General features: G+C 46.2%; 1 protein-coding gene across 8 annotated transcripts in view; it reads right to left on the bottom strand.

Moving 5' to 3' along the window:
* The window catches only part of specc1la (sperm antigen with calponin homology and coiled-coil domains 1-like a), a 389,888-nt gene that overhangs the window by 263,170 nt on the left and 104,120 nt on the right, over positions 1 to 22,598 (bottom strand). For all 8 annotated transcript variants that reach the window (XM_038794043.1, XM_038794051.1, XM_038794093.1 and 5 more), the window contains one exon: positions 13,939 to 14,113. In XM_038794043.1, coding sequence (XP_038649971.1) covers positions 13,939 to 14,113 — 175 coding nt within the window. The remainder of the gene's footprint in view (positions 1 to 13,938; positions 14,114 to 22,598) is intronic.

The following is a 22,598-nucleotide window of genomic DNA, read 5'->3' on the forward strand; positions in this document are numbered from 1 at the left end:
ACAACCTAGGGCAACATGGTAGCTCACGTGGCTAGCACTGTGGCTTCACAGCGCCAGGGTCCCAGGTTCGATTCCCACTGGGTCACTGTCTGTGCGGAGTCTGCACGTTCTCCCCGCGTCTGCGTGGGTTTCCTCCGGGTACTCCGGTTTCCTCCCACAGTCCAAAGATGTGCAGGTTAGGCGGGCTGGCCATGCTAAATTGCCCTTAGTGTCCAAAAAAGTTGAGATGGGGTTATTGGGTTATGGGGATAGGGTGGAAGTGAGGGCTGAAGTGGGTCGGTGCAGACTTGATGGGTCGAATGACCTCCTTCTGCACTGTAGGTTCTATGTATGTAAAACTACTTCAGCTCCCCCTCACCAATCCACCTGCTGTAGACGTACCTGTCTCATTACAGCATTGGTGGAAGTGATAACAGTGCAGCAGTTGTCCAGACAAGACCTTCACACTGGGGATTGTGGTATGTGGCATGACCACCGTAATAAATGGGATAGATTCAGGGCACATGTAGCCGCTCAAAACTAGACATTCACGGGGTACTGTGGGACATCAGCAGGAGCAAAATTGTATTCCCAAATCTGCAGGATGAGTGCATGAGTCTTGATGTGAGCAAAAGCCCGCCACACATGTCCCCAAAGATCTGCAAGTCCAGAGTTGGCCCGTTCAGTCGCATAAAGATCCATAGGGCAGCATGGTAGCACAGGGCAGCATCGTAGCACAGGACAGCACGGTAGCATTGTGGCTTCATAGCGTCAGGGTCCCAGGTTCGATTGCCGGTTGGGTTACTGTCTGTGCGAAATCTGCACGTTCTCCCTGTTTCTGAGGAAGTTTCGTCCGGGTTCTCCCGTTTCCTCCCACTAGTCCCGAAAGACGTGCTTGTTAGGTGAATCGGGCATACTAAATTCTCCCTTTGTGTACCCGAACAGGCGTCGGAATGTGACGATTAGGGTATTTTCACAATAATTTCATTGCAATGTAAGCCTACTTGTGATAATAAAGATTATTAAAGATGGCACAATCTCATGGCCCCGAGTAGACACCATCCTTGAATCAATGATGACTATATACAATGCACATCACATGATAATACTGTGCATTGTGTTTCTTTTCGCATGTACACTGCTATACACAACTCTATGAGCGCAATCCATCCGAATGGCAACAGGTTCCCATAGCGCATGATTTGCCGGGTATTTCTGGCGCTCGGAGTACTGAGAAACACACTATCAAACGGCCATTCGGGTAAATCATAGGCCTCAGTGGGGAACATGAAGCCGAGGCTGCACTGAGTGCCATTTTCTGCACTGAGGAACTCCACTCACTGGAACTCCTCAGTGCAGTGAGAAATCAGGACCCCATTTTTAAATAGCGACCCAATCTCTTGACCCGACCCCAAACCCCCCCACCACCACAAGCCCAACTCACCTACAAGGGGATCCTTGCAACCCCCACCCACTGCACATGGCACCCACGGGCCAGATCCCCATTGCATGAAAAGTGCTACACTGGCACTGCCACCATGGATAGCACCAGCAGTGTCAGAGTGCCACCTTGTCCAGAGGGCAAGCACCTGGGGTCCTCCGATTCCCCGGAGTGCCGTTCCGTTTGGTCCCCGTTTGAGTTTTTGCTCTGTTTTCTATTCCCCCTCTTAAAGATCTCACCTCACCAGGTGCTCGGCCTGGTCCCCCAGCTGGAAGTGCAAATTCACATCAGACTCTTTCACAAAGGTACAGCAACTGAAATCCAGTACAGTAACTCAATCTCTCCACTATTCAATTTTTAAAAAAGCACCAACGCAGAGAATCCTAATCTCCATTTCCCTAGACACTGGAACTTAAACTATATTATAATCTCCATGATGAATAAACTGGTTCCCATAAAGAAAATAGAATATGGCACAGGTTTCATGTGAACAAACGTTAGCCGAGAGGCAATAAAACAATGTGTGCAGGGGAAGCAATGCCGCAAATGGAAGAATTCACAACTGACAACCCTACTCCATACTCACATGGAAGTTTCACTCTTTTCTTCAAGTGACAATACATGTTCCAGACACAGTAAACTAACAAAACACCGACCCCAACAGGTAAAACCTTTCAATTTGGCTGCTGGCGCTTTAAAGATTTGCACAAAATACTGGATTAAAACTGAATAAAACTGCTCCAAGTCCTTCTGCACATTATTTACAGGGTATTAATTATCTTGAAAGGATTGTTATTTAAAAAGGACAAAGATATTGCACTGGCTCTCGACTGAACAGCCTGAATACACACCCAAGTAACTCTGCTCCAGTAACTCTGCGTACTCTAGTAACGGGTAGCTAGGCCAGCCTACAGGCAGTCAAATTGCATCTTCCAATAAGAGGTTAATAAGTTCCGCTCTCCCTCATATTAACACAGCTTCCTTTAACAACTTGGAATAACTTACCACACTATGAGAGGTGCACAATCACTTGCGCAGAATGGCATGACAGGCACAACCACTTTCAACATTCCTATCAGCAAACATCTCACATATCATCAGTGCTGGTCAATGGCAAAAACACTTTGCTGGATTCAGATAGGAGCAAAATGCGTGCCATCAATTCTAAGTTTTAATGGAGAGGGGGTTGGATATGGTGAGATTCATTGTTCAAATCACGATCCCCAAGAATTTTATTGAAGAACATTATGCCCTGAGCAGATATTTGATGTCTATTGTTGGCATGGAGATTCAAGAGTCAGGCTTCCTCATCCAGGGTCACTCCAGAGAATGTCAGTCACAACGAACAGCACCCCATATCCTGAAACAGCTTCTCGTCTCAGTTACAGTGAAAAGAACCCTTTATAGGAATGTGGAATTAGCAGGCAGCACATCAAACTGGAGCCCTTGCCTAATATTAACTAAGAGATATAGGTGGGAAACAGTAGGCTTCTGTGAGACAAGATGGAATGGTACAGGTGAGTTTCACTATAATGGACAGAGGTTGTTGCGTCCTTTTGACAAGACGGTATCAGGAGAGAAGAGAAATAGTGCTGAGCTCATTGCAAAACAAGGAATCATGTCTTGCTTCCCTGTATCTCATGTCTTTAACGTAGTAAAAGATCCCAAGGCACATCACACGAGCAGAATCAGACAAAACTTGACACTGAATCAAAAGAGATACTAAAGCAGGTAACTATTGTTTGGTTAAAGAAGTAGGTTTTAAGCAGTGCCTTTGAGGAGAGAGAGGCAATGAAATTTAGGGCAGAAATTTAGGACCTGATAGGCTAAAGGCACAGCCAACAATGCTGGGATGAAGGAAGTTGGGAGATGCACAAGTAGCTACGGTTGGGGGAATCAAAGTTCTCAGATGATTATAGGTTTGGAGGAGATTACAAGGATATATTCTAGATTCCCTTGTACAGTATTAATTTCCAAGAGGAAAAAATATAGGGCTACAGTAAAAGAACAGGGAAGTAGGGTTAATTGGATAACAATGAGGTTCTAGCATAGGCACGAACAATTTTCTGGTCAGTGTACTAAGATCTTTCCAACTTTTTGTCTGGTATAATAACATTGTTAATTTTTCTTGTTAAATGAATGTTTTATTGTGCTTGTTAAAAGTTAATCAGCAGACACCTGTGAATTTGTTCAATAACTTTCCTCCGTGGTTTCAACAACATAAGGATCTATCAAGCGGGTCCTCATCTGGTATCCAACTTGCCTAGTTGTAACATCAGCTGGGATCGTAATAAGTGCAGAAAATAAGGAAGCAGTGAGGGTTTGTATAAACTTGTATAAACTTACTTACAAGTGAGAATCATTACCAGATCAGAAGGAGGCCTTCAGACCGTTTGAGTCCATGCAGGCTCACCACAGAACAGGCCAGCGAATCCTACGTCCCCCGACTCAATAGCCATAGCCTGCCAGTTTATTTCCTTCAAGTGCCTATCAATTTCAATTTGAAGTCACTTTTTTATCACTACTACTCGCTGTGTAAGTTCTTCTTCGCCTTACCCCTGCGTCTCTTGCTCTGCTTCTTGTACTACCAGCTAATGGGGAAAAACTTCCATGCCTATCTTATCCAAACTTAACATAATCTTGTACACATCTATCAAATTTCCCCTCAAACTCCTTGGCTCCAAGAATAACCTCCGCTTCCCCTAACATTGTAACTAAAAGCCCACATCCGTGAGCAATTCTGATAAATCTCCTCTGCACCCTCATCAAAGACCCATCCCATGCTCAAAATCTCTTTTAAGATTGAAAAATCTAGCATGCTCCCTTTCCTCGATCTGTTCATCGGGTTAACATACATGTTTAGATTCATATAGCTCCAGAAGGGAGTCAATGGCGTAGTGGTATTATCACTGGATTCGTAATCCAGACCCCTATGGCAATGCTCTTGGGACCCAGGTTCGCATCCCAATACAGCAGATGGTGCAATTTGAATTCAATGGAAATATGGAATTAAAAGCCGAACGATGGCTATGATACCATTATCAATCATTGTAAAAACCCATCAGATTCACTAATGTCCTTTACGCAAGAAAATTTATGTGACTCTGGATCCACAGCTATGTGGTTGACTCTTAAATACCCTCTGGGATGGGCAATAAATGCTGGTCCAGCTAGCAATGCCCACATCCATGAACAGATTTTTTTAAATGATGCAAGATTGGCTTTATCAGCTATCTTGTAAACAAGTCCTAGCCATTTGCTCACCTTGCAAGGTCGACGCAGAGCTATCAAAGTGCTAGAAGAAATATCAAAGCTATCCTGCGGGACAATGACTATCCTGATCAGATCATGTTTCAGTGTGTAAACTGCGCAAACTCAAATCGGCCAAAGGCTGCCTCTTTCAGAACAAAAAAGTGCCCAGTCCACCTCTCCTGGAAAAGGCGACAAGGTGGTGCAACGGTTAGCACTGCTGCCTCACGGCGCCGTGGGCCCAGGTTCGATCCCGGCCCCGATTCACTGTCCGTGTCAGGTTTGCACATTCTCCCAGTGTCTGCATGGGTTTCACCCCCCCAAATCCAAAGATGTGCAGAGTAGGTGGATTGGCCACCCTAAATTGTTCCTTAATTGGGAAAAAAATTGGGTATTCATTTTTTTCTTAAATTACCCGAGAAAGGCAAAGTCTCCCAAAATTTGGACAACAGGTTAAGCAAACTGTTTCAGAACCCTCAGGAGTATTAACAGGCAAAGATCTGAGCGTTCAGGTCCACAGATCACTGCAAGTGGCAATGTGGGTGGGTACAGTAGCCAAGAAGGCGTATGGCGTGCTTGCCTTCATTGGTCGAGACACTGAGTCTAGAGATTGGCAAATCATATTGCAGCTGTATAGAAACTTAGTTAGGCCACGTATGGAATATTGCATGCAATTCTAGTCGCCACACTACCAGAAGGATGTGGATGCTTTGGAGAGGGTATAGGTTTACAAGGGTTGCGTGGGACTGGAAGGTAGTAGCTGTGTCGAGAGGTTGGATAAACTCAGACCATTTTCACTGGAACGACGAAGGTTGAAGGGCGACCTGATGGCGGTTTACAAATTCATGAGTGGAATGAACAGAATGAATAGTTAGAAAAATCTTCCCAGGGTGGAAAAGTCAATTACATGAGGACATAGCTTTATGGTGCGAGGGGCAAAATTTAGAGGGGATGTGCGAGGCAAGTTGTTTTACACAGAGGGTGATGAGTGCCTGAAAGCAGATACGACAGAAACGTTTAAGAGGCATCTTAACGATTACATGAATAGGATGGGAAAAGAGGGATATGGACCCCAAAAGTGCAGAAGGTTTTAGTTGAGATAGGCATCATGATCGGCACAGGCTTGGAGGGCTGAAGGGCCTGGTCCTGTGCTGTAACTGATGTTTGTCCTTCTTTGTTACTATGCAGTGGCTTTGAATGATATTTTCTGCTACAGGATTCTGTCCACTGTCCAAAAGGACATTCTGCCAACCACACAATTGAACCAACAAGAAAAGAAAAACCTTCTTGACCTCACCTTCACCAATCTACCAGCCACAGATGCATCTGTACATAACTGTATTAGTAGGAGTAACTATCGCACAGTGGTGATGAATTCCCATTTTCACATTGAGGATGCACTACTCCCAAGCTAAATGGGATAGGTCTTTTCAGCTTCCTCCGTCCTTGCTTTAGATTTTGAACAGATCTAACAGCTCAAAATTAGGTATCCATAAGACATTTGGGCCATCAGCAGCAGCAGAATTTCAGACAACCACAACCTGTAAACTCATGGTCTGGCATATCCCCCACTCAGCCATTACCATCAACCCTGATTCAATGAAGAGTTTCGGAGGGCATGCCAGGAGCAGCACAGGTATACCTAAAAATGATGCATCAACGTGGTGAAGCTACAACACAGGACTACTTGCATGCCAATCAACAAAAGCAGCCTGTTGCAGACCGAGCTAAGCTATTGCACAACCAACGGATTAGATCTAAGCCCTGCAATCCTGTTGGGTATGGTGGAGGACAATTAAATTACTAACAGGAGGAGAAGGATCCACAAATATCTCCATCCTCAATGATGGGAGATCCCAGCACATCAATGCAAAAGACAAGGTTGAAGCATTTACAACCGTTTTCAGCCAGAAATGCCGAGAGGATGCTTCATCTTGGCTTCCTCCGGAGGTCATAGAAACATAGAAAATAGGAGCAAGAGGAGGGCATTCAGCCCTTCGAGCCTGCTCTGCCATTCATTATGATCATGGCTGATCATTCAATTCAATAGCCTAATATTGCTTTTCCGCCATATAGAACATAGTGCACAAGGAGGCCATTCAGCCCATTGAGTTTGCCTGACCCACTTAAGCCCTCACTTCCACCCTATCCCCGTAACCGAATAACCCCTCCTAACCTTTTTGGACACTAAGGGCAATTTATCATGGCCAATCCACTTAACCTGCACGTCTTTGGACTGTGGGAGGAAACCAGAGCACCCGGAGGAAACCCACGCACACACGGGGAGAATGTGCAGACTCCACACAGTGACCCAGCAGGGAATCGAACCTGGCACTGTGAAGCCACAGTGTTATCCACTTGTGGTACCCCCCATCATAAATCCTTTGATCCAATTCGCCCAAGTACTATACCTAACTGCTTCTTGAAAACATGCAATGCTTTGGCCTCAACTACTTCCTGTGGTAGCGAATTCCACAGACCGATTACTCTCTGGGTGAAGACATTTCTCATCTCTATTCTAAATGGTCTACCCCATATTCTCAGACTCTGGCTCCTGGTTCTGGAAACACCTACCAGAGGGAACATCCTTCCTGCATCTATCCTGTCTAGCCCTGTTAGAATTTTATATGTTTCTATGAAATTCCCTCCTCATTCTCCTGAACTCCGGGGAATACTATCCTAACCGATTTAATCCATCTTCATAAGTCAGTCCCACCATCCCAGGAATCAGTCTAGTAAACCTTCGCTGCATTCCATTTAGAACAAGAACATCCTTCCTCAGATAAGAATAAAACTGCAAATAATATTCCAGGTGTGGCCTCACCAAGGCCCTGTATAATTGCAGCAAAACATCCCTGCTCCTGTACTTGAATCCTCTCGCAATGAAGGCAAACATACCATTTGCCTTCACTACCGCCTGCTGTACCTGCATGATTACATTCAGTGGTCTGTGTACAAGGACACCCAGGTCACGTTGCACATTCTCCTCTCCTAATTTATGTCCATTCAGATAATAGTCTGCATTCTCGTTTTTGCTTCCAAAGTGGACAACTCACATATATCCAAATTATACTGCATTTTCCATTCATTTGTCCACTCACGAACGTGTCCAGATCACACTGAAAGATCTCTGCATTCTCCTCACAGCTCACCCTCCCACCCAACTTGGTGTCATCTAAAAATTTGGAGATATTACATTTTGTTCCCTCTTCTAATTCATTTATATTGTGAAGTGCGGGCTCCTAGCACCGATCCATGCGGTACCCCACTAGTCACTGCCTGCCAATTTGAAAAAGACACAGTAATTTCTACTCTTTGTTTCCTATCTGCCAATCAGATTTTATTAATCTCAATACACTAGCCCTAATCCCATGCACTTTAATTTTACATGCCAATCTCTTATGCGGCACTTTGTCAAAGGCTTTCTGAAAGTCCAAATGTACCACATCCACTAGCTCCCCTTGTCAACTCTACCAGTTGCACCCTCAAATAATTCCAGTAATTTGTCAAGCATGATTTCCCCCATCATAAATCCATGCTGACTCTGCCCAATCCTGCCACTATTTTCCAAGTGCCCTGCTATAAAGTCTTTGATAATGGATTCTAGAATTTTCACCACTACTGACGTCAGGCTTACTGGTCTATAATTCCCTTTAATTCTCTCCATCTCCCTTTTTAAATGGAGTTACATTAGCAACCATCCAATCTGTAGGAACTATTCCAGAGTTATACAATCCTAGAAGATCATCCACTGTTTCTAGAACCACTTCCTTAAGTACTCTGGGATGTAGATTATTAGGCCCTGGGGATTTATCAGGCTTCAATTTCATCAATTTCCCCAGCACCATTTCTCTACTAATATTGATATCTTTCAGTTCCTCCCTCTCACTAAACTCTTGCGTTCCCCAACATTTCTGGAATCTGAATTGTGTCCTCATTTGTGAAGCCAGAACCAAAGTTGCTCAGCCATTTTTTTGTCCCCTATTATACATTCCCGTTTCTGACTGTAAGGGACCTACATTTGTCTTCACCAATCCTTTTCTCTTCACTTATAGAAACTTCTACAGTCCGTTTTTATGTCCGCTGCCAGCTTACTATCTTTTTTTCCCCTTCCTAATCAATCCCATGGTCCTTTTTGCTAAATTCTAAACTCCTCACAATCCTTGTATTTCTTGGCCAATTTGTATGCTTCTTCCTTGGATCAAATATGATCTCTAATTTCCCTTGTAATCCATGGATTGGGCACCTTTCCCATGTGTCTTCTAAAGCTGTAATTAAGGTGTCGTAAAAGGTGAGTCAACGATTGATTTTAACCACTTACTTGTTTCCAGAGAGCTAGCTAATGAAACATTGTTATGATTGGTGAGATTCTCTGGACAGTAGATCATTTATAAGGGATTGCATTTAGTCCTAGTGAAGCAAGTGATGGGACATCCTAATGGGATACAGATGATGCGATTAATGGGAGAAGCCAGGTCTGTCTTAGTTTGCAGTTTTACTAAATACTGTTAGAATGCGCATAAGTGTCTGACAAGATCAAAGGATTTTCAAGTTGTTCCTGAAAAGGGTCTCGCGCCAAAGGTCTGAACAGATAAGCAAATAACCTCTTTTGGCATTTGAACTGTGTTGGGTTGCTGAATTGCAATTAGGTGTCGACAGTACGTTAAAGTTTTTCCTTTTGGAAGATTTCCGGTTGCGGCGATGCAGTGCTAAGCCGCACGTTCGGTGGCTCCCGCTTTTTTTGTACTTTCGGGCTCTTTTAAGGGCCCATAACAACGCTGTTTTGACTTTTCCCCGGGTGGGAACGCAGCCTCTAGAACATAGAACATAGAACAGTACAGCACAGAACAGGCCCTTCGGCCCTCGATGTTGTGCCGAGCAATGATCACCCTACTCAAACCCACGTATCCACCCTATACCCGTAACCCAACAACCCCCCCGAACCTTACTTTTTAGGACACTACGGGCAATTTAGCATGGCCAATCCACCTAACCCGCACATCTTTGGACTGTGGGAGGAAACCGGAGCACCCGGAGGAAACCCACGCACACACGGGGAGGACGTGCAGACTCAGCACATTGACCCAGCCGGGAATCGAACCTGGGACCCTGGAGCTGTGAAGCATTTATGTGCTTGGCGGCCGGTGGATGGGCTGGACTAGAAGTGGAGCGACCAGAAAATCAACTTTGCAGCAGAAGAAGGTGCGAGGCAGAAAGGACAAGGAGGCGGCGGGTGGGGAACCGGCAGCGTGGCAGCAGTGGGCGAGGGGGCAGCAGGAGCTGTTGCTGCGCTCCTTCCAGGAAATAAAGGCTGAGATCCTGGAGCCGTTGAGGGCATCGCTGGACAGGCTCGGGGCGACTCAGACGGCTCAGGCTGCAGAGATTTGGGAGCTGCAGCAGAAGGCTTCGGAGAACGAGGACAAACTCCTCGGCCTGGCGGTGAAGGTGGAGTCGCACGAGGCGCTTCACAAGAAATGGTTGGCAAGGATGGAGGAGATGGAGAATCACTCCCGTCGGAAGAATCTGCAGATTTTGGGCCTCCCTGGAAGGTTCTGATTTGGGGGCCTACGTGGTCCTGATGCTGAACTCGCTGATGGGCGCGGGGTCGTTCCAGGGACCCCTGGAGCTGGAGGGTGCCCATCGGGTGATGCTGCGGAAGCCCAGGCCGAACGAACCGCCCAGGGCGGTGCTGGTCCGCTTTCAGCGCTTGGTCGACCGTGAGTGTGCGCTTCGTTGGGCAAAGAGGGGGAGGAGTAGCAAGTGGGAGATCAGGATCTACCAGGACTAGAGTGCGGAGGTGGCGAAGAAAAGGGCTGGGTTTAACCGGGCGAAGGCAGTGCTCCACAAGAAGGGGGTCAAGTTTAACCTGTTGCAGCCGGCACGCCTGTGGGTCACCTATAAAGACCGGCAACTTTATTTTGACTCCCCGGAGGTGGCAGGCAGAGAAGCTGGACTTGAACTGAAGACTGGGAGCTGGGGAACATTATACACAGCCCGGAGGCTTTGTCCTCCTTGATATCCTTTCGCTTTTTTCTTTTTGGTTCTATCGGACGATGTTTTTTTGCTGTTCTGTTTTTTCTTGTCTGCTTTTTGGGACTGTTATCTGTTTACTTGGGTGTTTTATCATATTATGTTGGGATTTTTATTATTTCACTGGTTGCGGGTTTGGGTGGGGTTCGCGGCCCTGTTGGGTCCTGTGCCTGTCTTCCCGCGCTTTGGTTCGGGGGGCGGGGCTTGGAATGGGGCGTAGGCTTTTCTCCCGCGCTGGAGATGCAGGGGGCGGGGTCGGCATTGGGGGAATGGGTGTCTGTCACTGGGGAGGGTAATTGGGGTGGTGGGAGCAGCCGGGGTCAGCAGGAGTCAGCTGACTTACGGAAGTACAATGACTGGAGTTACGCAGCTAGGGGGGGCCCTAGGTTGGGGGGGGGGGGGGATACCGGGTTTCTGCTGGAATGGCCAAGAAGGAGTTGGAGCGTGTAGAGGGGGTCGGGATGGGGGTCTGTTGCTGTGGGGAACGGGCTGAGCGGGGGGTGCGGGCACTTGGCGGATTACGGAAGGGTGATGGCTAGTCGACAGAGGAGGGGGGCAGGTGGCCCTCCGATCCGGCTGATCACCTGGAATGTGAGGGGACTGAATGGGCCGGTTAAACGGTCCCGCGTGTTCGCGCACCTGAGGGGGCAGAAGGCGGACGTGGCCATGCTTCAGGAGACGCACCTGAAAGTGGCGGATCAGGTTAGGTTGAGGAAGGGGTGGGTGGGCCAAGTGTTTCATTCGGGACTGGATGCAAAAAACCGGGGGGTGGCGATGCGTGATGGTGAGCGGCAAGCTGCAAGGGGAGCGGGTGGTGCTGGTCAATGTATACGCCCCGAATTGGGATGATGTAGGTTTCATGCGGCGCATGTTGGGCCGGATTTCAGATTTGGAGGCGGGGGGCCTGGTAATGGGGGGGATTCCAACATGGTGCTGGATCCGCCACTGGATCGATCCAGTTTCAGGACGGGTAGCAGGCCTGCGGCAGCTAAGGTGCTGAGGGGGTTTATGGACCAGATGGGAGGGGTGGATCCATGGAGGTTTGCGAGGCCGAGGGCCAGGGAATTTTCATACTTCTCCCATGTACATAGATCATAGAATTTACAGTGCAGAAGGAGGCCATTCGGCCCATCAAGTCTGCACCGGCTCTTGGAAAGAGCACCCTACCCAAGGTCAACACCTCCACCCTATCCTCATAACCCAATAACCCCACCCAACACTAAGGGCAATTTTGGACACTAAGGGCAAGTGTTTGACAAATTATGACACATAAAAGGCTGGTGAACAAAATTGAGGCTCACAATAGGAGGGTCAGTGTCAGCTTGGATTTCTAAAACTTAGCTTGAGGACAGAAAACAGAGTGTGGTAAATTGTTACTTTTCATGTTCCTAAAGGGTTAGTTCCAGGACCATTGCTTTATATATTTAATATGCATAAAGATGTGCAAGTTAGGTGGATTGATCATGATCAATGCACAGGGTTACAGGAATAGGGCAGGGGAATGGGCCTCGGTGGGGTGCTCCTCCATGGGGTTGGTGCAGACTCGATGGGCTGAAGAGTCTCTTCTGCACTGCAGGGATTCTCTGATGTATTTATTTGGCAGAAAGGATTGGGAAAGGTAATATAGACATGATTTATTTATTCATTCATGGGTTATTAACCTCACAGGCTAGGCCAGCCTTTGTTGCCGTGCTGAACTCCCCTTCAGAAGGTGGTGGTGGTGAGATGCCATCTTGAACTGCTGCAGTCCTACGTGGTGTAGGTATGCCCACAGCGCTGATGGGAGGGAGTTCCAGGATTTTGACCCAGCGACAGTGAAGAAACAATGATATATTTCCTCGTCAGGGTGGTGAGTGACTTGGAGGGAAACTTGGAGCTGAACTTCCAGGTGATGATTTTCCCAGGTATCTGCTGACCTTGTCTTTCCAGATGGTAGTGCATGTGGTTTTGGAAGGTACTGTCTAAGGAGCCTTGGTGACCTTTACAGTGGCAAAGCTTGCTTGTGCAGGGTCAGGGTGCATGTGCCCCACCCTCGAAGGTGACATGTGCCCCACCCTTGAAGGTGACATGTGCCCCACCCTTGAAGGTGACATCTGCCCCACCCTTGAAGGTGACATGTGCCCCACCTTTGAAGGTGACATGTGCCCCACCCTTGAAGGTGGTGGGCGCCTCACCCCTGAAGGTGGCATGCAGCCACCTCGAGTAGAATATATTGAGAGCTGTTTGATAGTAAAGAATTTGAATATTGCTCGAGGCCATTTGCCAAAGTGTTTCATCTTGTAATCATCAGGGCAAATGTAAGAGTGCCAAATTTCAAACTATCACAGCATTTTATACTATTGGAGAAAACTGTGCCCCCCCCCCCCCCCCCCCCCCCCGCTGCTGCTGCTGACCTTTTGATTTTACCGCTCTGCCAGGAGATCTAGGAATGGTTGCCATCTCCTGAAAAACCCCTGCACTGACCCCCCTAGGGCAAATTTCACCTTCTCCAATTTAATAAACCCCACCGTATCGTTGACCCAGGCCTCCACGCTTGGGGGCCTCGCATCCTTCCACTGAAGAAGAATCCTTCGGCGGGCTACTAGGGATGCAAAGGCCAGAACACTGGCCAAAGATGTGCAAGTTATAATTCTGTGAATGCCTCTGCTGCAAGCAGTATGACAATTGCTATACTGCTGACAGGAGTCTCCATTTTAGGGATACGATGATCTTAATTTCTCAGAATCCCATGTACCAGCATACTACATCACACAAAGCCTTTTGTTTTAAATGGGATTGGGCCATATCATTTACAACCAATTTGGCAGCAATGCATGCTACACAGACCACACCCTCCCGGGTTACGTCAATTAAAAAGCATTAAAATGGAGTCACAGTGGAGAAAGCTTTGGGTAACATTTCATTAGGCAATGCTGCAGATTTACTCCTTTCTTACAGGTCTCAAATTCAGCATCAAGCTTTGGTAAATTAGGGAGTGGATGATTCCTTGCCACCATGTGACCAAGCCATGAAATATCGTATGATTCCTACATGCAAGTGAGATACATGGAACAGGTCACCTTGTCGTCAAATCGAGGACAGGGCACACTGAGGAATGTAAGGGCACAATGCCAGAAAGGATCACCCTCAGTGTACACAATCACATGAATAATACAAAAATGCTTAAATTTAGAAACTAAAAATAGTTTCAAAAATCAATTGGAAGTGCAAATTAAAAGTTGAGCTGAGTAGGAACAAACCTGCAAGATTCTTTGTTTTGCCCTCAAGATTGCTACTCGCAGTTGATCCTGATGCTGCAGAACTCGACCCTATTGATGAAGGTGGGCAGAGGTTCTTTTTAACTTTGGTATTATTGGTCAAAGTCAGTCCACCAGGCGTCCCAGCCAACAGATCATCGTTGCTCCGGCTCTTGCTCTGTTGTACAAGGAGAAACCACAAGGATAAAATCACAGTAAATTTTGACAATCTTACCTGGGTTTGTCCCAGGGCATTTCCCAAAAGATTGTGATGCTGTGGCAGCCAACCTAGTCACATTATCCATCCCGCATATAAAACATCCAAAACGAGGTCCACAAAAGCAATGTTATCACTTACTGACTGTTAGTTTAAACAACTAAGTTGTGATAAAATGTCATTGGCCTGAACCATTTTGATTGTGTACTAAAATGAGTGCATGTGGCTAAAGCGGTGTTACTGCAACCACACCTGTGGCTAGTCAGCAACATCTATTGTTTACTGGTCAGAAGGTTCCTGACCAGGTCATTCTCATGATGTGTAACACGGTTAACCCAAGAAAAGATCACTGTTTTTCACTCAACAGGACAAGCAGCTCATTTTCTGAATCAACAGTAAGCGTCAACCAACATTTATTTACAGGTGTTTCTTTAAATCTCCTCCATTCTGTTACAGGAAGGCACAAATTGTCAGATCCCCTTAAATAATACCATGTGGTTAAACAGCAACCTCTGAATTGAGATTGTCTATTCTTTTCACTGTACTGCTTAACAGAAATCAGCTAAGGGATAGTCTTCAAAGTAAATGTGTTTCTGACACTTCAGCCTGTTTTCATGCAAGTGCATCGATTTAATTAAAATATCAAACCCTGAGGTTTTCAGCCAAGTATGGTTCTCCAAAGGTCAAACTGCCCTGGAACGTAATGTACCAATTCTCACATTTATTTAAAAGGAGTCTGCAAAGGAAATACAGTCTGCATTGGATTGTTTGCTAGGTTTTCTAAGTTATGCCAGGATTTGCTGAACAAATGCCAACACAATAAAAGCAGCAATGCTGTTTAACTCGTCCTTTTCCATCTGGTTTCAATAAATGAAAGCAAAGCTGCTTCAAAAATACATTTGATATAAAAAAAGCTCTATTCCTATTGATCCCCCAAACCAAGATAGCTACTTGAAAATCACTCAAAATTCTTCCAAGATTCACTGAAACAATATCCTTGTCAGTCATGTAGACCATACGAAATAGGAACAGAGGTGGGCCATTCGGCCCCTCTATGCTGCTCCACCATTCAATAGGATCATTGTTGATCCGACATTCTTCACATCCACTTCCCTGCCCTTTCCCCGTAATCCTTGATTCTCTTACTGATCCAGCTTTAAATATACACAAGGATTCTGTCCGCACTGCTCTGTGGAAGGAGTTCCAATGGCTCTCAACCCTCAGAGAAGAAATTCCACTTCATCCCAGTTATAAATTGGCACCCCCTTTAATCCGAGGCTCTGCCCTCTGGTCTCAGACTCTCCCATGAGGGGAAACATCCTCTCAGCATTTACCCTGTCAAACCCTTTAAGAATCATATGGGTTTCAATGAGATCACCTCTCATTCCTCTAAGTTCCAATGAGTTCAAAACTGTTATCTTTGCTCATAATCCCCTCATACGAGATCATCCTAAATGAACCACCACCAATGATATAAGGGGTGCGTTCTATGGGCACCGACTCGTGACTCAACAAGGCCGGTAAATCTCACGATTAGCTCTTGTGATATTTACCAGCCTTGTCACGCCTCACTTGAATATATCTAAGCCAGACCCACCCAGCGCTCAACAGCATCGTGGCCGATATTTATCTACTTTTCCGCCCACTGCCATATTCCTCGATTCCCCGACAGAGCAAACATGTCTATCGCAGCATAAAATATATTTAACATTGGAACATCCCCAATCCTCTAAGGTAGAGAATTAATTGCAAATATATAAAACATTTTGAATGAAGGAATTATTCGTCTCAGCCTTACACACGTGGACCCAAAGCCCAATCACACACCCATGGTCCAGATTCCCCAGCCAGGGGAAACAACCTCAATGTAGACACCGGTCTTGCACCTTTAAAATCTTGTATGTTTTAATGAGATCACTTCTCACTCTTCTAAACCCCAGTGTGTATAAACATCTCCCATCACAGAACGACCTGCCTATCCCATGAATCAATCCAGTGAACCTTTGTTGCATAATCTCCATCCTTCCGGAAATGTGGAGACCAAAACTCCACAGTCTCCAGGTGTGATCTCACCAAAGCCCTGTAAGAGCTGAAGCAAAATTTCCTTATTCATGCACTCCAATCCACTTGCAATAAAGGTCAACATGCACAATGGCAGTGTCAGTACTGCTGCCTCATAGCGCCAGGGACCCGGGTTCAATTACGACCCTTGGGTGACTGTATGGAGTGGGTTTCTTCCGGGTGCTCCAGTTTTCTCCCACAGTCCAAAGATGTGCAGGTTAGGTGTATAACATTGGTGAAACCACTCAATCAAGACCATTGTGAGCAGAGGCTTTGCAGACACGTGCTATTTTGATGAAGACCTTGCACATGGAACTTGGATGAGTTGGATCCTGGTGTCAGTCAGCTCAGAATCAGGCCAATTCCTCAGAGAAAGGGATCTGGAATTCTACCAGAGATACCGGAGAGCTTTGAAGGAGTGTGTGGCTGAATTTAATGCCATTTATGCTGAGTGCACTGCACAGTTAACAAGTGAGACCTGTCTTTGTCATATTTTTTATTTAATGTGTAATCTATTGTTTATACTGACTGCAGTTTGCCTGCTAATTCATGTGTAATTTATTCTGATCTTGATTTGATTGTGAAAATAAAAACGTTACAGAAAGTGAAATCTTGTTGACTGTTTTTGCTGTTGGGGTGTTTGAATTCAGTTCCTTTGGTGTGTTGGTCTCCACAGAGATCATAGCACATGCCTTTTAAATATTATGTTTTTCTATTTTTACGACCAAAATGAATAACTTGACAATTTACCACATTATACTCCACCTGCCACCTGTTGTCCATTCATTCAACCTGCCTATAAATCTTAGCAGCCTATTTGTATCCATCTCACAGCTTGCACTCCCATCTGGCTTTACACTGTAAACAAACTTAGATACATGACTCTCCGTCTCTATCATTAATATAGATTACGAACAGTTGAGACCCCTACACTTACTCCACTAGTTTTAAGCAGTGCTTCCCGAACTTCTTTCCGATGTGACCCATTTTAATGCCTCAGACTTAGTGAGACTTCAGGGTGGAGGAGAGAGTAACTTTATCCCAACACTTTATTTTCTATCCATAACCAATCCTCCATTCTTGCTATCTATTATACCAAGCTCCCTTATGTTGCACAATGACTGTTTATGTGGCACCTTATTGACTGCCTTTTGAAAATTCAAGTATACGGTTTCCAATTTATTCAACCAACTAGTTGTATCTTCAAACAAAAGCACTAACGAGACTTCGGCAATACTTTTTCCTCTGGTAATATTAATGACTTTAAGCTCCTCGCCCTTCTTAGCACCTTGGTTATCCTTCTATCTGATATGTAATTTGTGCCTTCGACCTTGAAGTCAAACATAACATTTGTCCAATCTCCCAATGATAATGTTTTCTGTCTCTGATTCGAAGGCCAACATTTGCTTTCACTCTCCTTCTTATAAACTTGTGAAAGTTCTTTACACGTTGTTTTTATATTTCCAGCCAGATTACTCTCATTCCGTTTTCCCATTTTCATCAATTTTGGAGGTTTTTGCTGGTTTCTAAAACACACAATCTTCAGACTTACGACCATTTTTTGCAACATTATAAACCTCTTCTTTAAATCTAATCTATTTGCAACTTCCCAAGTGAGCCACGGATTGATCTTTCTTGCTGAGTTTTTGCCTTCTAATGGAATGTATTTTGAAAGTGACACCCCAAAGACAAACAAGACTCTTAAACATGAACAAAGCCAATTACTCAGGTATGAGGGGAGAACTGGCTACGGCTGATTGGGTAAATAGACTAAAAGGTAAAGTAAATAAACAGTGGGAAACATTTAAAGAATTCAAAATGTTCGGCAAAAATACATTCCAATGACAAAGGCATTGAACAAATATTTTGCGTCTGCCACAGTAAAGAGAGAGGTTGCGTCGCACAAATAGAGGGTAACCCAAGGGCAGAAAGAGGATGGAAATTAAGCGACTCAAATCTGACAACGCCTCGGGGAACTGATGGCCTACATTCTAGGGTTCAGAAAAGAGATCACTGCAGAGATAGTGGATGCACTAGATATGATTTTCCCAAATTCCTTTAGACTTGGGAACAGTCTCATCAGATTGGAACTCGCCAAATGTAACACTGTTTTTCAAGAAAGGAGGTAGGGAGGGAGAAACAAGTGAACTACAGGCCAATTAACCTAACATCACTTGCTTTGAAAAATATCACCTGTTTGGAAAAACAAAAGGTTATTACTGGGCAAAATAGGTGCTCGAGGAGTTGCTGGTAATTTTAGCATGACAGAGGATTGGTTAGTGGACAGGAAGCAGAGAGTGGGCATAAACTAGGTATTTCCAAATTGGCAGTCTGTGACTAGTGGTCTGTCACAAAGATCAGTTAATAATCTTTATTAGTGTCACAAGTAGGCTTACATTACCAGTGCAATGAAGTTCCTATGAAAATTGCCTAGTCGCCACACGACAGCGCCTGTTCAGGTACACTGAGGGAGAATTCAGAATGTCCAATTCATCTAATAAGCTTGGCTTTCGGGACTGTGGGAGGAAACCGGAGCACCCAGAGGAAACCCACGCAGACATGGGGAGAATGTGCAGACTCCGCACAGTGACCCAAGCCGGGAATCGAACCTGGATCCCTGGCGCTGTGAAGCAACAGTGCTAACCACTGTCCTACCGTGCCACCCATATGGAGCAGGTAAATGGATTCCCCCCATTGTGAGTGCGTAGATGAGTTTCCAACTCAGCTGGAGAACGAAATGCTTCCTCCCAGTCCCCACATTTCCACAATTTCTTCCCAGCGTGAATGTGTTTGTGTTTCCACAGGCCTGGTGATTGACTGATGCCTGATCCACACACAGAGCACGTGCACGGTTTCTCCCCAGTATGAATGGTGCTTCTTACTTCCATGTTCAAAATGCAATGATGTTCAGGGCAGAATAAATTCAGTGCCACTGTCAGCTCCTGACACAACGTTTGGTTTCAGTTTCCTGACTGCAAATCCTCCCCTTCTAAAAGGGAGATAATATTCAGCTCCTGATGAATCAAACGATGCAGTCAGACTGAGGTGAGAGATTCGGTTTGAATTTCCTGTCTGCAAATCCTCTTCCAATATCATTGCACATGTTCGATTTTTAAACTAGTTTAAAACTCTAATTCATTTTTGATCACATCAACTACTTACTGAAGCGGTTAAAATCTTCAGTTCGGTGAGAGACACCCCAAGGGCACAATCTACCATGGGCTAGTTCGTCTGCAGGGACTCCAAAGGTGTTGGTTCTCGAGGTCTGTAATAACAATGTGCAATCTTCTACCATTTGCTGTGGTGCCAAACTGCCTCGAGATGGTGGAAGGGAGATCAGATTACACAGCTGCTTGTCTATTGTAGCATATGTACCTCAAGAGAAGCCATTAAACAGCAGGGGTACTGAGACTGAGAGGGCTGGTTGATTGATCGGCATGGCCAGATAATAGACAACCAAGAGAAATAAGTTTGAGACAACATATATTTGCCTTCGCACTTATTGGATATTATAATTAAGTAGACACGCACTTGTTGTAATTGGTTAAATGTTCTCATATTATGCACGACAGACGTCCGGTGACAGGGATGTGCTCAGTCACACAGCAGGTGGCTCTCCTCTCGCGAACCTGAAAAATAGGCACTTATTGCTCGAAAAATGCCTGCAAACGGTACAACTCCACAGGGATCAGTGCTGGGACCTTTGCGGTTTGTAGTATATATAAATGATTTGGAGGAAAATGTATCTGGTCTGATTAGTAAGTTTGCAGATGACACAAAGGTTGGTGGAATTGTGGATAGTGATGAAGACTGTCGGAGGATACAGCAGGATTTAGATCGTTTGGAGACTTGGGCGGAGAGATGGCAGATGGAGTTTAATCCGGACAAATGTGAGGTAATGCATTTTGGAAGGTCTAATACAGGTAGGGAATATACAGTGAATGGTAGAACTCTCAAGAGTATTGACAGTCAGAGATCTTGGTGTACAGGTCCATAGGTCACTAAAATGGGCAACACAGGTGGAGAAGGTAGTCAAGAAGGCATACGGCATGGTTGCCTTCATTGGCCGGGGCATTGAGTATAACAATTGGCAAGTCATGTTGCAGCTGTATAGAACCATAGTTAGGCCACACTTCAGAGGAAAGTGTTCAATTGAGGTCGCCACACTACCAGAAGGATGTGGAGGCTTTAGAGAGGGTGCAGAAGAGATTTACCATGATGTTGCCTGGTATGGAGGGCATTAGCTACGAGGAGAGGTTGAATAAACTAGGTTTGTTCTCACTGGAACGACGGAGGTTGAGAGGCGATGTGACAGAGGTCTACAAAATTATGAGGGGCATAGACAGGGTGGATAGTCAGAGGCATTTTCCCACGGTAGAGGGATCAATTACTAGGGGGCATAGGTTTAAGGTGTGAGGGGCAAGGTTTAGAGGAGATGTACGAGGCAAGTTTTTTTACACAGAGGGTAGTGGGTGCCTGGATATCATTGCCGAAGCAGGTGGTGGAAGCAGGGACGATAGTGACGTTTGAGGGGCATCTTGACAAATACATGAATAGGATGGGAATAGAGGGATACGGACCCAGGAAGTGTAGAAGATTTGAGTTTGGACTGGCAGCATGGTCAGCGCAGGCTTGGAGGGCCGAAGGGCCTGTTCCTGTGCTGTACTTTTTATTGTTCTTGTTCAAACTCATCCCCACATCACTAACAAACAAAGAAAAAAGGAAAGATGCCGAACCACAGCCAGTCCAGAAAACGAGTGGAGACCAGGAGTGGAAAAAGCCTGGACAAACAGCAATCGGCTGAACCGACCACCACATGAGGCTGCAAAACCCAGATTTCGCCAGAGCGAGAGGGACCAACCCGCCGCACGAGAGCCCCCCCCCCCCCCCCCCCCCCCACACACACATCAGGGGATGGAGGATGTTCCTTTCAAGAGAGTTTAAGGAACACCGAGAAGAAACAAAATCAGACATACAACTGCGGTGAAGGGTGAGGTGGCCGAAGCTCTGGCGACCATGCAGGTGGCCCTGGACAAAGCCGCAAAGCGACTGGAGGGCCAGGAGGCAACGATTAAAGATCTGGAACGGGCTGCAATGGACCAGTGACCGGATCGTCGCCCTGTAAAAGGAGGTGGCAAGGCTGGTCGTGACACAAAGCAACCTGAGGGGAAAGGTTGAGGATCAGAAGAACTGATCGAGGCAGCAGAACCTAGGAGCTGGTTTAGCACAGTGGGCTAAATTGCTGGCTTGTAAAGCAGGCCAAGGCCAGCAGTGCGGGTTCAATTCCCGTACTGGCCTCCCCGAACAGGTGCCGGAATGTGACGACTAGGAGCTTTTCACAGTAACTTCATTTGAAGCCTACTTGTGACAATAAGCGATTTTCACCCATGAATCATGGGCGGGGATCAAAGGTAGGAATCCCACAGACTGTGTTGCCCAAATGCTGGGTAACCTGGTGGGAAGGGACAGCTTCTCCAACCCACCAGGGCATTGGTGCTGACCTGGTCAAGCGCCGGGCTGAATTTAACAAAGCAAAGGCCGTGCTGTACAGAAACAGCACAAGATTCGGAATGCTGTACCCAGCCAAGCTCTGGGTCACATATCAAAGCAGGGAACGCTCTTTCACAGTCCCTGCGGACGCTGACATGTTCAGTGCAGAGAACGGACTGGAGAAGTGGAAGCAGGGGCAGCGATGAAGGGCCCGCAGAATGAGACTCTTATAAAGCAATGGTTTAACAAAACACATTCTCTCCCTTTTACAATCTGTACAGCCAACAGCAGACCATTGCCACAGAGACTGCTTTACGCGGGAAAACACTGCCTCGTTTTGGAGACAAGAGCGTTTAGAGAGAGGATGAGCATGTACGGCTAAGCACAGGGGAAGGGGAGGAATGGCAGACAGGGAGCCCAGAAAAGAAGTGCAACAACCCCCGGGAGGGGAGCCAGCACAGTAGCAAGGTAGTTAGCACTGGGTGACTTGGAAAAAAATGGCACTGCAAGCGACCGCTTGGGAAGGTCCCTGGACAAAGGGGAACTCCGGAGTGCAGGGGCCCGACCTCATGGTGAGAACAGTAACTGTGGCCATTTTGAACGGCCCCCTAACAAAGGGAAACCCTAGAGTGCAGGGGCACATCTAACAGGCAAGTATGGGTGATCCTACAGGAGCAGGGGGTCAAGCAAAAACCCCATCAGGATAGTCACCTGGAACGTCAGGGGACTTAACGGCCCAGTGAAAAGATCCAGAGTCGTTGCCCACCTGAGAAACATGAAAGCCGACATGGTCATCCTCCAAGAGTCGCACCGGAGGAAGGACTGGGTGGGACAGACCTACCATTCCTGCTACGAGACAAGGGCCGGGGGATAGCCATTTTGCTAAATAAGAGGA

The sequence above is a fragment of the Scyliorhinus canicula genome, chromosome 1 (genome assembly GCF_902713615.1).
Source record: "Scyliorhinus canicula chromosome 1, sScyCan1.1, whole genome shotgun sequence".
Lineage (NCBI taxonomy): Eukaryota > Metazoa > Chordata > Chondrichthyes > Carcharhiniformes > Scyliorhinidae > Scyliorhinus > Scyliorhinus canicula.